Below are 15,000 nucleotides of genomic sequence, written 5' to 3'. Positions count from 1 at the left end.
TGCCTTCTGTCTCGATGACTGTCACTGCTGTAAAAGTACGTGTCTACCTCACCCACAAATAGGCGAATTAAGTAAACACATACATCCACACACACACACACACACACACACACACACACACACGACTCTGTGGCGTGGTTGGTAGAGTCCCCGACTGTCACTACGGCGGTCCGGGTTCGAATCCTGCCCAGGGCTGAAATTATTTCAGTATCGCTGCGCTTCGAGTCGTTACTCCAACTCTTGTGGGCGGGGAGTTGGGTGTGTGCGTGTGCGTGTAAGGTCACAGCATCACCCATAGATCGGGACTTGAACTCGGATCACTAAATTAGGGGTCGGAAACGGTACCACTGCACTGTCTAGCCGTGTTATAACTATGATTACAGACACAGAGTTGCTGATCAGTTATTACGAGTGATCCTAAGGGATCTTACAAAGATGTTAACCCATTCAACTCCGATGACAAGATGTCTTGTCATTTGGTCAAATAAAACAAAAAATCATAAAACACCAAAATGTTTGATCAAACACCAGAAAAATATGACGTCAGTCCTCGCTTCGCTCGCAGCGAAACGCGAGCGAAGCGAGGACTGACGTCATATTTTTCTGGTGTTTGATCAAACATTTTGGTGTTTTATGATTTTTTGTTTTATTTGACCAAATGACAAGACATCTTGTCATCGGAGTTAAATGGGTTAAAACATAACACTGTACTTAGAGAATATAATTCCATGACAATTTTCTCTTTCTTTCGCAGACTGTAAGACTCCACTTTCCTGCAGAGTCCAAGGAGGGATATGTATCTATGATATGGCGGTCACAAATAATATGATCCTACTGAATGCCAGATGTGAAGATGGGTGTACCTGTATCAAGGGTAAGTATGACAGGGTACCAATTAGAAGGAAGGTCTCTTCAGAAGTATCCACCTATAGTTTCTAACAAAAATCATGCCGATCAGTACTTATAGGAACAGTTTACCAACGTCAGGTATTTAGCCCACGTCTTTGAATGATCATGGCAGTTTTGAAAAGGGAAACGATATGATTTGAAATCCCACACTCGTGGTTTGTCCTTTGTTAGTGCAAGTTTAAATATGACTGCCCAGCAACATTTTTTAACGTCGTCTCAATTTGTTTTTTATATTTTCATAAGGAAGTGTTTCCGATATCAGACTCAGTTTTTAAATAATACAGACATCAGAGAGATAGCCAAAGTAAAGTGTCCTAAGTTGTCTAGATTGTGTATCTTACTTTTGAGAATCAAACCCAAAATCGTCCATTTTTACTCCATGCATTTTTTTTCTTCATCAGCTTCTCATCACATTCACCATAGAGCTTCAACAGTTAGCCTTCTTTTCAAAGTCGTATATACTGGTTATCCCAATGCCTGGTTCCTCACCCAGGCATAGGCCACAACAGCTAATCATTGCTCAATAATATTCCAATCATTTTCTGGAAATTCCATTTGTAACGTTCCTCACCAAAAACTTTCGATTTCTATTTTTTTTTTTTTTTTTAGTTACCTTTTTTTCTAGTTACCTTTTTCATATAAAAAGAACACCATTTAGCCTCGGGAGTGCCAAATTATATATATATGTATATATATATATATATATATATATATGTATATATATATATATATATATATATATATATATATATGTATATATATAAACATACACACACATATATATATATATATATATATATATACATATATATATGTATATATATACATATATATATATATATATATATATATATATATATGTATATGTATATGTATATGTATATATATGCACATGATATGTATGAACCCAAACATGCTATGTCCACTTGGCCATACTGGCAGAGATTTTACTTTCGCCTAACATTACAACAGATATGAGAGCATGTCCCATGGATGACCTCTGTAGAGCCCTAGGTGGGAAATGCACCAACATGAATGAAGAGGAAGTTTGTACACCAGATGAGATTAGCCGCCCAGAAATGTGTAGACAACGACCCAGCTGTACATGTTGTATACCCAGTGAGTATTTACTGTGTGCAGGATATTTATTAGTGGTAACCTCTCTTGGTGAGAGTGTCCAAACGACTGCCTATGAAGAATAGTAACCATTACGATTCAATATATCTACGACCATTTTGGTTTACTTATATGTAAAAAGACCTGGAAAGATAGCATGTTTGATTGATTGGTCCTTTAAAAGGTGGAAGGGAAGAAGTATACTGCAGTTTGGCCAAACCTTGTACTTAGTATATACATAAAGATATGTCCTTTAACCATTGTGGAATGCTATAGTAATTCTAATCCACAATATATATATATATATATATATACATATATATATATATATATATATATATATATATGTGTGTGTGTGTGTGTGTGTGTGTGTGTGTGTGTGTGTGTGTGTGTGTGTGTGTGTGTGTGTGTGTGTGTGTGTGTGTGTGTGTGTGTGTGTCTGTGTGTGTGTGTGTCTGTGTGTGTGTGTGTGTGTGTCTGTGTGTGTGTGTGTGTGTGTGTGTGTGTGTGTGTGTGTGTGTGTGTGTGTGTGTGTGTGTGTGTGTGTGTGTGTGTGTGTATGTGTGTGTGTGTGTGTGTGTGTGTGTGTGTACGTGTGTGTGTCTTTTTTGTAACTAATGTCCAGTAATAAAACGTGATTTATTACCTGAGATTCTTACAGACTTGAATATCATGGATCTAACCAGAGCCTGCCAATCTCCCCATTTATCAGTCAAGGATGATTCTGTGACCCAAGAGCATATCAGGGTGTTAACATCTTATAAGGAAAAAATACATGAAACAAGATAATACCCCCCCCCCTCCATTTTTACAGAGTGTCGTCCAACACCCACCTGTAGCATCGATAGTGAATGCCGCACAAACAGCGTGCCTTGTCCTCTGGAGAAGACCAACAAACCTTGTGAGAGAGGTTGCCAATGCTGCAGAAGTAAGTCTTGGTCTAGGAAATATATTTATGAAGTAAAAGTATCCTCTTGGAATGCCTGAGCCCCTCTCTGTTAAGAAAAAAAGAAATTGTTGCACAGCTGCCATGACCAATTCTGTGCTGCATAACCACATACTGACTACATCAAGCAAAAGCATATGTTTCATCAGTCAATCTGTTGTCCCAATTTGGAGATCTATGGCATCGAGAAACCAGCCATGGCCACTAATATAGCCCAAAATCACTTAACCCATTCAACTCCGATGACAAGATGTCTTGTCATTTGGTCAAATAAAACAAAAAATCATAAAACACCAAAATGTTTGATCAAACACCAGAAAAATATGACGTCAATCCTCGCTTCGCTGCGAGCGAAGCGAGGACTGACGTCATATTTTTCTGGTGTTTGATCAAACATTTTGGTGTTTTATGATTTTTTGTTTTATTTGACCAAATGACAAGACATCTTGTCATCGGAGTTTAATGGGTTAAATGAGGAGGTTATGCCTTGATGTCTGGAGTGAGTGGATGATAAACATTGTAGTGTTGCTGTACTATGTCTTCCATGTGACGGTTCTATCTTTGACAGTTGGTGCTTCTTCTCAGGCTGATTCTGTGTTATTTCATATAAGGTGAATTGTTGTAATAGGTTGTAGGTAATTTGCTTAGCGCACACACAGACACACACACACACACACACACACACACACACACACACACACACACACACACACACACACACATATTTATATATATATATATATATATATATATACATATATATATATATGTATATATATATATATATATATATATATATATTCGCAGAAAACCACTTGGAAAATAAAACACTATGTTTCGAACGTTTTCACCTATTCAGACATTTCCAAGGAATACAGAATGATAAAAGGTGTATTCCTTGAAAATGTCTTAATAGACGAAAACGTTCGTATCATAGTGTCTTATTTCCTAAGTGGTTTTCTGCGAATACATATATATATGTATATATATATATATATATATATATATATATATATATATATATACATATATATATATATATATATATATATATATATATCACAACTAACACCACAGTCGGACGAACGAAAGAGTTGAGTAAGCGAAACTATATATTTCGATTGTTAACTGCAATCCTCTTCAGTAGTACAAAGTGGAAGGAGGATGCTATCTTAAATAGCAACCTCTTTCAAAAGAAAGGGAACTTGGAAAATAATAGAGGTCACTACCCCAACCCTATGTGACCTGAGGATGGCATGAGGTCGGGTCAGGGGGAGGGGGAGGAAGCTTGTTGACAATATGTTTGGTGATGAATAGTTCTGATATAATGTCTAGGGGTCCATTGACCCTTGGAAATATTCATCGTGGGCAGATATTCAATTAATATGGATTTCACCATTTTCCTTCTGAACCTACAGATTTCTCCCAGTCCATCCGGTGATTGAATTTATTTACGTGTTGAAATACGGCTGAATTTTCTTGGCCATACTTACTGAAGAGGATTGCAGTTAGCAATCGAAATATATAGTTTCGCTTCCTCAACTCTTTCTTTCGTCCGACCGTGGTGTTAGTTGTGATTTACAAATATGTTACTATATTTCTCACCAGTGAGATATATATATATATATATATATATATATACATATATATACATATATATATATACATATATATATATATATGTATATATATATGTGTGTGTGTGTGTGTGTGTGTGTGTGTGTGTGTGTGTGTGTGTGTGTGTGTGTGTGTGTGTGTGTGTGTGTGTGTGTGTGTGTGTGTGTTTATAGATATGAATTATCAATAATGTGTGGTATTTCTCATTTACAGAATGTTACAAGTCCTGGCAATGCACCCAGTTATTGGGGACATGCATATTTGCAGTCGACAGGACCCCTGACCAGGAAATACTAGCAAACAATGTGTGTGAGAGGGGCTGCGTGTGTGTCCCAGGCAAGTTTGTTCATAAGAATTGCTATGCTGGTTCTTGTTTTACGTGTTCTAGATTACAAATAAATAGATGAATAAATTAGTTAATTAATAAACAGATAAACAAATAAAAATAAGTAAATAAATAAGTAAACAAAAATAAGTAAATAAATAGATAAGATAAATATTGTGTCCTTAGGATCAGCCAATGGGCACTACATTTTCTCTAACTTATACCTAACCAAAGCGACGACAAAAGACTTGAGCTCTGCATTTGTTAAATTGTTTAGTCCCTTTGTTATAATAATACATCTTACATATTTGTTCTTATGTTCTCATGTTCTTAACTTTATTCAGACAAGTGTAAAGCTCTATTACGAAACAGGTAAGGCTACATCAGTTAACATCTTTAATACAGTGGTACACCTTACAGATTCTTTATATCCCCGGGGGGCCAGTGCCTGGTCTCCGGAACGTACCCAGAAATTCTCTACCACCTTTCCACTTCCTTCTGATCTATCTTCACAACTCTTTGCTTTCACATAAGAAGGCCAGTACTCTAGTGCCTGTCCTCCCACATCTACTCCTACTAACTGATGACATCAAGACTAACCAAGGCCCCTACACTTGAATGACATATATAAAACCCATAGGCTACACACACATATACACACATAAATCCAACAACACACAACTAATTCTTGTGTCTATCATACATGTACCACACTCATAAGGAACTGAACCTGTAGCCAACATCCACCCAAATCTACGCCCAAAAACAAACAAAACGTACTTGAAACATATTACAAACATTAAGACTATCACAATTCCTATACAAACACACCATATACATCGCACTTGTACAAGAAACCAAATTAACACCTCAAACTACACTACATCATAACCTCAAACTACACTACATCACAACACTACATCAAAGCTCATCACAAAGGTGGGCTCATAGCATTAATACACAACAAAAATTCTTCCTTATAAAATAAACTAAGCAATCACTAACAGACATCACAACAGAAATAACAATAATCCAAACACAAATAAAGAAAACAATATGCAATATTATATACATCTACAGAATACCCTCAACATCAACTATCCTAACATATATTGACAGGTGACCTTAGTGTTACCAATGAATTTTTCGCTATGATGTTAATTGAAAATTGTCCAATACCATGTTCATGGAGGTTTTAAAGTGTTGGATGATGCACCCCTGCCCAGCTCCTGAATTAACAGGAAAGAAGCCGAACCCATCTCCACACTTCACAGCACTCGTTGTCCCAAAGCATAAGTCAGACATCAAGTCATTAATACTCACAGGAATCTCATGGATCCATCAAATTTTTCAGAGTGCCTCATGATACACAAAGTCAAACACCTTGAGATCAATGTAGACTGCAAATAACTCCTGTTGAATCCATGGATCATGGACTCACCTCACTTTCAGCAACTCCGCGCTGATGTTGTAAATACTGATTGTCTTTCCACCTTTAAACTTACAGCATCTTTGACCTCACTTAGAGAGGGCGGAGTTTCATCTCTTGGTGGCCTGGCAACATTCACCCGAATACCAACCAGGGAAAGCTGGCCGTTCAGAGGGTCAGCCATGAACAATTGTTCACAGTACTTGGACAAGCGAGCTCTCAGCCCTCGATGTCTGACAATGGTTGCCCATCAACTACCCAGATAGTATTCTCCTGAGCTCTAGACTTAAAGCAGATTTAAAGCAGATCTAAGGTCATTCGCAGTGAAGTGGCACTTGACATCCGCAGTGCTGCCCCTTATCCATCTTCATGAGAGAACTATTCGTTTTAGTCCTGTATAGGGTCTATCCAATCTATCAGCATGGCTTATCTCTATATTCCCAGTGTCTTACCTGGCACCATACCACTACTCGACCTTGGATACACTCCTCGCCAGCTTTCAGAGTTTCACACATGAAGGTATCCCACAGTTCTTCAGCGTTTCAAGGATCCCAAGCACTTCGAACCTATTAGAGGTTGCTACCGCATACTTGCTGGGCACAGGTATCATCCCCGAGTCTCCAGATGAAATACAAGTGGATTATTTGGGATTCTGCTAGACTTTATATGCCATCACATGTCTATAGTTGGTCCCGAAAATCTTAGCACTCTGGTAAACCCTGCAGTTCTGTAGGATCCTCCAACAGGCATGAACAATTGTGTGGTCTATCTCCTTTGTTATTGCTTCGTAATTGCTATACCAAGTCCATCGGTGTGGATCTCATCTCTGGTACCAGAAATTGGCGATCTTCATTCTTCTTAACTATGCATAACTTACAAGATAACTGTAAGTGATCCTGGTTTCAGAGCCACTGGGGTTGATACTTATTTCATAGCCAACTCTGTCGGTGTTAATAATACCATTCATTTTCATGCACAACAAGATCATACACTCCAATAAAAGAAATCAAGTGCGCTTCAACCTCACCAATATATGTTCATCAACCGGAATATCCGCTAAAACAGCATCCAGTAGTTAGCTGGACTTGAGTATAGCTAAACCTGCAAGGTGGGCCCCATTTTTTGGCCCAATCAGTAGTAGGTGTAACCGTCACTATTGGTCTCACTCCTGCCTACCCTCATATCTAAGAAAGTCACTATATCTACTCTAAGCCTCCTGAGCTCCGCCAATAGAAAAGGGCAGTCGATTGTCCCAGGAGACAAAATATTTCAGGCACCAAAACGAAAAGTCCACTGGAGGTTCACCCCGGCCCTGGTTCGATATCCTTGTGCCTCATTTGCAACACCTTGGCTGCCCGAATAGTGGGCTTGGTGGACTTGAATACCCATCCCCTCATAAGTGCCATGTACAGTAAACTTTCAGAGGTAGAGTTGTCATAAACATTCACATAGCTATGATGTATGTTGATATTGTTTTGCTTTTATATATACTACTCATACATTTCATATGTTTTCTAAAGCTGTTTTATCATGTAATTTTGCCATTCTGATGAAAATTATACATTACTTACAATGTTTCGTTTTAAGGTTATTCCACTATATAATTATCATCACATACAAGCCTGGGAAACTTGAAATTAGTTTCGGTGATCCTCAGAGTTCCCAATTTAGAGTTAACGGATTAAAGCATGAGCTAACACATAAGGTCAAACGATGTCCGTATTACGAGGCAATGTGATTTCTTATGATCTAAAATTAATAAATCAATGTTCTTTGTTCCACAGATATGAGTGAATGCAATAACTTCACTCGGGGCTGTGAAAGGATAGGAGGAGAATGTGTTAACTTAAATGTCAACCCATGTTCAAATGGTAAAGTACACAAAGAATTGTGCGGAAACTCCTTAACTTGTGCCTGCTGCATAGCAAGTAAGTCTTCTTCTCCCTTTGTACTCTTATAAAACATTCTCTGAAGTAGTCTTGCTTTGGCTCATTTTTTTATAACTGTTGTTAAAAACAAGCCAAAACAGTTTAAGACCGCAAACCCTACTATATCATTAAAATTACAACACATACAGTTCCATAGAAATAATAATTTAGAGAATAGAAGTAACAAGGTAACATAATCATGTCAAGATATTGGTCATCCTTATGATTTGGGGTAAATCCTCAAATGTGATGATGAAAGACAAAATCGAATGCCTAATAATTTATCTGTCAGTAGGGTTTGTAATTAACTGGTGAAAAAGTCCATACCTAAGTCTTGCTTGATTGACTTATTATTTTTTCCAGCATGCAACCAAACCCAACCTTGCATTGTGAGAAGTGGAACCTGTCGCCCCAAATCAGTAGATTGTATCCGAGGTGAAATTCTAGGGAATCACTGCACTGCAGACTGTCACTGCTGCAAGAGTACGTATACCGACTTAAGATATTTGAGATTTAATTGATAACAATAGCCAGAGCTAGGTTATTTGTATCTTCATTTCTGTGTCAAAATAGAAACAAAATACAAAGCTAATCACCTTGTGACCTATGACGAGAGAAAATGATCAATCAATTCACCAAGATTCTTCCATTGTAAAATGTTATCATAGAAAAGATGAAAGTTATAACATCATCGAGAATAGTGAAGCTATATAAATCACGAGAAAAAAATGTAGTGTCGTAAAAATTGTGAAAGCATAGAAAGTTGTCGTTAAAGAACGCGGTATCACAATAGAAAATGATGACAATAGCTAAAGGAAACAATTAAATATATGGAAAATTCTTGGAGTTACATATGACATTCCATGAGCTTCAGGACTCACAAAAAAGCACATACACAGACTAAACACACTCACGCCAATTGTAGGAACAGACTGGTCAAAACACAAAAGCAACAGCAGATTGGTTAGAAAGTACACAAGGTCAACGTCGTCCCCTAGTTTTTCAGACACACAAAACCTTACAGATAACACAAAAATATTCAGATATGTGAGAAAGCTTTAGGAAAAGGTGAGGATGCTTTTTTGGGCCTTTGTGGATTTGGAAAAGGCTTATGACAGAGTAGACAGGAAGAAACTATGAGAGGTATTGCAGATATATGGGATTTGGGGAAAGCTGTTAAGAGCGTTAGAATGGGAAATGAAAGGAGCGAGTGGTTTGAGGCACAGGTGGGAATGCGTCAGGGCTGTCATGTCGCCATGACTGTTTAATGTGTACATGGGTGAGGTGGAGCGGGAGGTAAAGGCGAGAATCATGGGCAGGGGACTGGAGATTGTTCAAGAAAATAGAGAAAATTGGGAGGTGAGCCAGTTGCTTTTTGTTGACGACACTGCGCTTGTGGCAAGATTAAGATCAGGGGAGGTATTAGGGGAGTTAGTGACGGAGTTTGGAAAGATATCCGATAGGAGCAAGTTGAAGGTAAATGTGGCTAAATGCAGGGTGATGAGATTACGAGGGTAGAGGATGGCAGTGAGTTGGAAGTCTTAAGAGGAGAGAGGCTGGAGGAAGTGGATAGTTTTAGGAATTTGGGGTAGCATGTGGCAGGAAAGGGAAGAGAGGAGGTGGAAGTAAGTTGTAGATTGAGAGAAGTAAGTAAATGCCTTTGGGGATTAAAAAGTGTTATGAAAAATAGGAAACTGGGAATGGATGCAAAGAGGAGATTGTATGAAGGGGTGATCATGCCGACGGCATTGTGCGGGGGTAGAGATTTGGAATTTAAGAGAGGCAGAGAGGAAAGTTTTAAATATGTTTGAGATGAAATGTCTGAGAAGTATGTTAGGGATTACAAGGTTGGATAGAATGAGAAACGAGGTGGTGAGGAGGTGCTCGGGACTGGAAAAGGAAATGGTAGATGAAAGGGCTGATGAAAGAGTATTGGGATGTTTTGGACACATAGAAAAAAACGAGTTACGAAAGATTAATAAAAAGATGTGTGGAAGGCAGGGGTGGAGGGAGTGAACTTGAGGGGACGACCGAGGATGAGATGGATGGATGGGGTGAAGGGGGGAGGGGTTGAGCAAGAAGGGGGAAGTCAGGAGACAGGAATGAGTGGAGAATGACTGTGTATGGATGATATTGCTGTGCAAGGAAGGGAGGGATGGGGGTTGCTTAGGTGTGAATGATATTTTGACGCAGCCTGAATGGATTTCTCCCCGTCTTTTCTTTTTCTACGTGAGGGGACGGAGACGGGGGGAGGGGGTCGTCGATTAAGCTAAGCGGCCTCGCTGTGGATGTACTGTGTCTTGCTGCATTGTGTTTGACCCAGGGCAGTTGGCGGATGCAGGGATGACCCGTCATCCACGAGGAGATGGGGTGGAAAGGGTGGAAGGGGTGGTAGAGGGGAGTCAAATGGGGGGAATAGGTACGTGCCTTTGACTTGACTACCCCCCTTGTAAGGATAGATAGACAGAACTTCATGCTGATCCGTAGTTTTCTATCTCGTAAGTTGTTTCCGTTTCTGGGTCGATGCCGTACCTTCTGTCCATTCCGAGGCTATACACGCGGTTCTCAAGCAGGTTTCATCCACTACTGGCTTGGTAGACCAGTTGTAGCTTCGCCGCTGTCGTTAGCATTACCCAGGGGGCACTACGGGGAAGTGACAGTCGGACTTTTCCCCCCAAATCATCATTATCAACATCTTATATATATATATATATATATATATACATGTATATATATATATATATATATATATATATGTATATATATATATATATATATATATATATGTATGTATGTATGTCGGAAAATTTCAAACACTGGACGCAGAGTAACAGTGTTTGAAATTTTCCGACAACATGGCTCCTGGACTCCAGCTCTTTACGAACACACACACACACACACACACACACACACACACACACATTTATATATATATATATATATATATATATATACACATACATATACCAAAGGCTTTTTCCCCCTTACACGGGGGGTAGCCAAAAAGAAAAAGGCATAGAAAATACTCCCACCCATTTCATTTCGCATATATTCCACTCCCCTCCACCTTCCTCCCTCCCTCCTATCTTGGCACCTATCTTCTTGCAGAATGAACGTTTTAATATAAACTATGGTACAATGTGCTTCTGTTAACTTTTCTATTCACAGACTGTGAAAACTGGTACGCCTGCAAAGTGAGGTTCGGGGTTTGTATCGACAGAAGAGACATCACAGACTGGACAAAAGTAATCCTTCGGGGAACTGCATGTGGGGACAAATGTGAATGCTTAAAAGGTAATTACCTGTGTTACCGTTAGTCTACGTATGCACATATTTAAAGGGGCTATTTTTCCTTCCGCGTCCTACCCCCAACCTCCATTTGAATAACTAGAACCTGACTTCATTTACAGAAACCTAGACTTCTCTGGGGATACTTCAACATTATGTCTAATAATCATTTAGGTTTGCAATATCTCAGTTCATCCTTCAGCTTTGCTAGATATGACGGAAAGATAATTTGATATTTGGAGATTTGAAAAATGAAATATTGTAACCGAAGTCGTATGTACTCAAACGAACTCTCAACTGTCGACCCATTCAACTCCGATGACAAGATGTCTTGTCATTTGGTCAAATAAAACAAAAAATCATAATAAAACAACAAAATGTTTGATGATCAAACAGCACCAGAAAAATATGACGTCGTCAGGCTGATGACGTCATATTTTTCTGGTGCTGTTTGATCATCAAACATTTTGTTGTTTTATTATGATTTTTTGTTTTATTTGACCAAATGACAAGACATCTTGTCATCGGAGTTGAATGGGTTAACGCTAGTTAAGTCTACGGAATCCCAGTGTAATGAACTCTTGAGGCTACATTTTCGCCAAAATACGTAAGATTCCATTCTTTCTCTTTTATCCCTATCCTACAGATACAAGATCCTGTGCTGCTCACACACTTTGCGAAGCGATAAATGGTACCTGCATTAATAGAAACACTGACAGGTGTTCGGTTGTGTTGACGCCATTGGAAGGACTTTGTGGTGACTCACAAGCTTGTGTCTGCTGTGCAAAGAGTAAGCGCTCCTTATATTTTCTTGTTTCAGTGTATGTGTAAACAGTGTGTGTGTGTGTGTGTGTGTGTGTGTGTGTGTGTGTGTGTGTGTGTGTGTGTGTGTGTGTGTGTGTGTGTGTTTACTTAATTACATTTACCTAGTTATGGTGTACAGAAAAGGAGCAACGTTCGTTGGATCTCGTCTCCTACTTTCCATCCATGTACAGTTTCAACTAAATCTATATCCTTGATTTCCAATTGTCATATATAGATATGTTTTCATGTATTGTTCGAGTTTGGGCTATATCACCTTCTAAGATATTCTAAGTATTTATGCACCTATATGGTAAACTGTATTTCTTAGCATCCTTTAGATATGTGGTCTTTCTTAATATGTTCCCATGACCTCTTGAATCCCTTCCACCATTAATCAAGAGATCTCTTCTGTCAATACAATCTATCCCCTTCAATGACCTGAATACTGTAATCATATCACCTCTTTCTCTTTGATCTTCCAAGGTTGACAGACCCAGTGATTTTAGTCTCTCCTCACATGGTTTATCTGTCAGGCTGGGGACCAGTTTGGTTGCTGCTTTTTGTATTCTCTTGATCTTATATCCTTCACTCTGTGTGGAGACCATACTACGGACGCATTTTCCTTCACTCTGTTTCGACGAGTTTTTTTCATCATCTTTTCATCCATATAGTGAAAAGCCACTTTGATCTTCTGCTAATATGCCTGTTAGATGGCAGGTCGTCTTTTATCAATACTATCAAATCTTTCTCTTCTTTTGATTTTGTAATGGACTCACTCCCCATCGAATAGTTTAAGGATGGTATTTTGATGCTATTACCCATTCTCAGAACTTTACATTTAATGGTATTAAAATCTATTTTTCCATCATTGGCTTCATGCAAAACTAGTGTCTAGATATTTTTCCAATATTATACAGTCGTCCTCATTTTTCACTCTTATGGTTTTTGCGTCATCTGCAGATATGTTGGCATAGATTATTGTACCTTTCATCATGTCGTCATTGACATAGACAAGAAACATCATGGGTGCAAGGACTGAACCTTGAGGAACTCCGCTTGCTACTGTTCTCCATCTTGACATCTTATTCTTCACTAGTGTCCTCGTGTGTCTTCCCTTTGAAAAAGCTTTCATCCATTCAAGTAGTTTGCCTCTCAGTTCTCCAACATGCTCCAATTTCCACATAAGTAGAATGTGATGTACTTTATCAAATGCCTTCTCTAGGTCCAGGTACACGCAGTCCAACCAACCCTGACTTTCCTACAACACATCAATTACTTTCGAGTAAAAGCTTAAAATGTTTGACACACACACACACACGACCTTCCAGATCTTAAGCCAAACTGACTGACTGATTCAGAATTTGCATCTCTTCAAGATATTTGGTCCATCTATCTTTCACAATGTGTGTGTGTGTGTGTGTGTGTGTGTGTGTGTGTGTGTGTGTGTGTGTGTGTGTGTGTGTGTGTGTGTGTGTGTGTGTGTGTGTGTGTGTGTGTGTGTGTGTGTGTGTGTGAGTGTGTGTGTGTTTGTTTACCTAATTGTAATGTAATGAGATCCCGCTTACTTTTTCCAACCGTCATACCTACTTTTAAGATCGCTTATGGATATAGTTTCGAGTATATTAGCTTCTAAGCTATTTCTTGGCATTCTCTAGATTTTTTTTTTTTTTTTTTTCCAATTTGTTCCCATGATGTTGCAACTGTTCCTCGCCCCAGCCCATGGGATCTTTGTCGCTTTTATCTATTCCCATTGATATCCTGAACACTGCTTTCAGTCTTTTTTTTATGCTTTATGTAAGACCAGAAATAATTTTATCGCTGCTCTTTATATTTTCTCAGTTTTATTCTTAGCTCTCTCCTTATGCACAGGCGCTAGTCTATACAATTGTTGCATATCCAATCGAGGATCAGGCATTCTATTCTTTCTTTTGTCTCATCCATGTGGTGGAAAGCCACTTATGTATTCATCAGAAGATCGTATTTTTCACACACAATATTGCTGAAGTAAATTGATCAATTCTTTTCACCATTGAGTAATTTACTGATGATGTTTTTTAACTTATTATCCATCCCCGATACTACCTTTATGTTTTTGGGCATTGGGTGTGCATCTTACAGAATGCTTTTGCGTACGTCTGTTTGTATTTGTTTTAGCATGTATGATAGTAGTCCCCACTCTCCTCCTCACCTCTTCTCTGGGCGTCCCACGACCTTACTGACCCGCATGGGGTTCTATGTGACACGCTTGCCCAACTCAACTGCAGTACTCGACCCAGAGTTTCCTCGAGGCCCACGGGTGGACAAAGCCTCCTTGAGGAAACACGTGCAGTACCAGCATCGGCCAGCGATGACTAACCTGCACCTTGGCCAGCCACGTGATAATGAACACTGGATTTATCGAGGAACACATACCATCTGTCTTCGTGAGTCACCGTAAGGAGTCAGAACGTTTTTCCTCTGACTTCCTACGCATCATATAAAGGCTGAACGGACGCCGAAGATTCAGATCGCCTCGGAGTGTCATACGTGAGCCTGGCTCGCTGCTCCTTGCTTTCTCAACTCCTCCCCCCTCCCCCGCAAGCAGACCAAGTTGGGACACGACTTGAAACTCACAGTCGTCATCTATCTCGCCGTCTCA

At 39.2% G+C, this 15,000-nt stretch overlaps 1 protein-coding gene across 2 annotated transcripts in view; it reads left to right on the top strand.

Moving 5' to 3' along the window:
* Positions 1 to 8,044: 8,044 nt before the first annotated feature.
* LOC143031990 (uncharacterized) overlaps positions 8,045 to 15,000 on the top strand; it is a 19,928-nt gene continuing 12,972 nt past the window's right edge. The window contains exons 1-4 of one of the 2 annotated variants that reach the window (XM_076196414.1): positions 8,045 to 8,270; positions 8,634 to 8,753; positions 11,439 to 11,564; positions 12,205 to 12,348. In XM_076196414.1, the coding sequence (XP_076052529.1) occupies positions 8,129 to 8,270; positions 8,634 to 8,753; positions 11,439 to 11,564; positions 12,205 to 12,348 (532 nt within the window). In that variant the 5' untranslated portion in view covers positions 8,045 to 8,128. The remainder of the gene's footprint in view (positions 8,271 to 8,633; positions 8,754 to 11,438; positions 11,565 to 12,204; positions 12,349 to 15,000) is intronic. The other variant, XM_076196413.1, reaches the window with a different exon arrangement.

This window comes from Oratosquilla oratoria, chromosome 12 (assembly GCF_046742065.1).
Source record: "Oratosquilla oratoria isolate Oo_2021 chromosome 12, ASM4674206v1, whole genome shotgun sequence".
NCBI lineage: Eukaryota > Metazoa > Arthropoda > Malacostraca > Stomatopoda > Squillidae > Oratosquilla > Oratosquilla oratoria.
The sequence above is the reverse complement of the archived record's forward strand: the minus strand, read 5'-3'. Positions and strand labels throughout refer to the sequence as shown.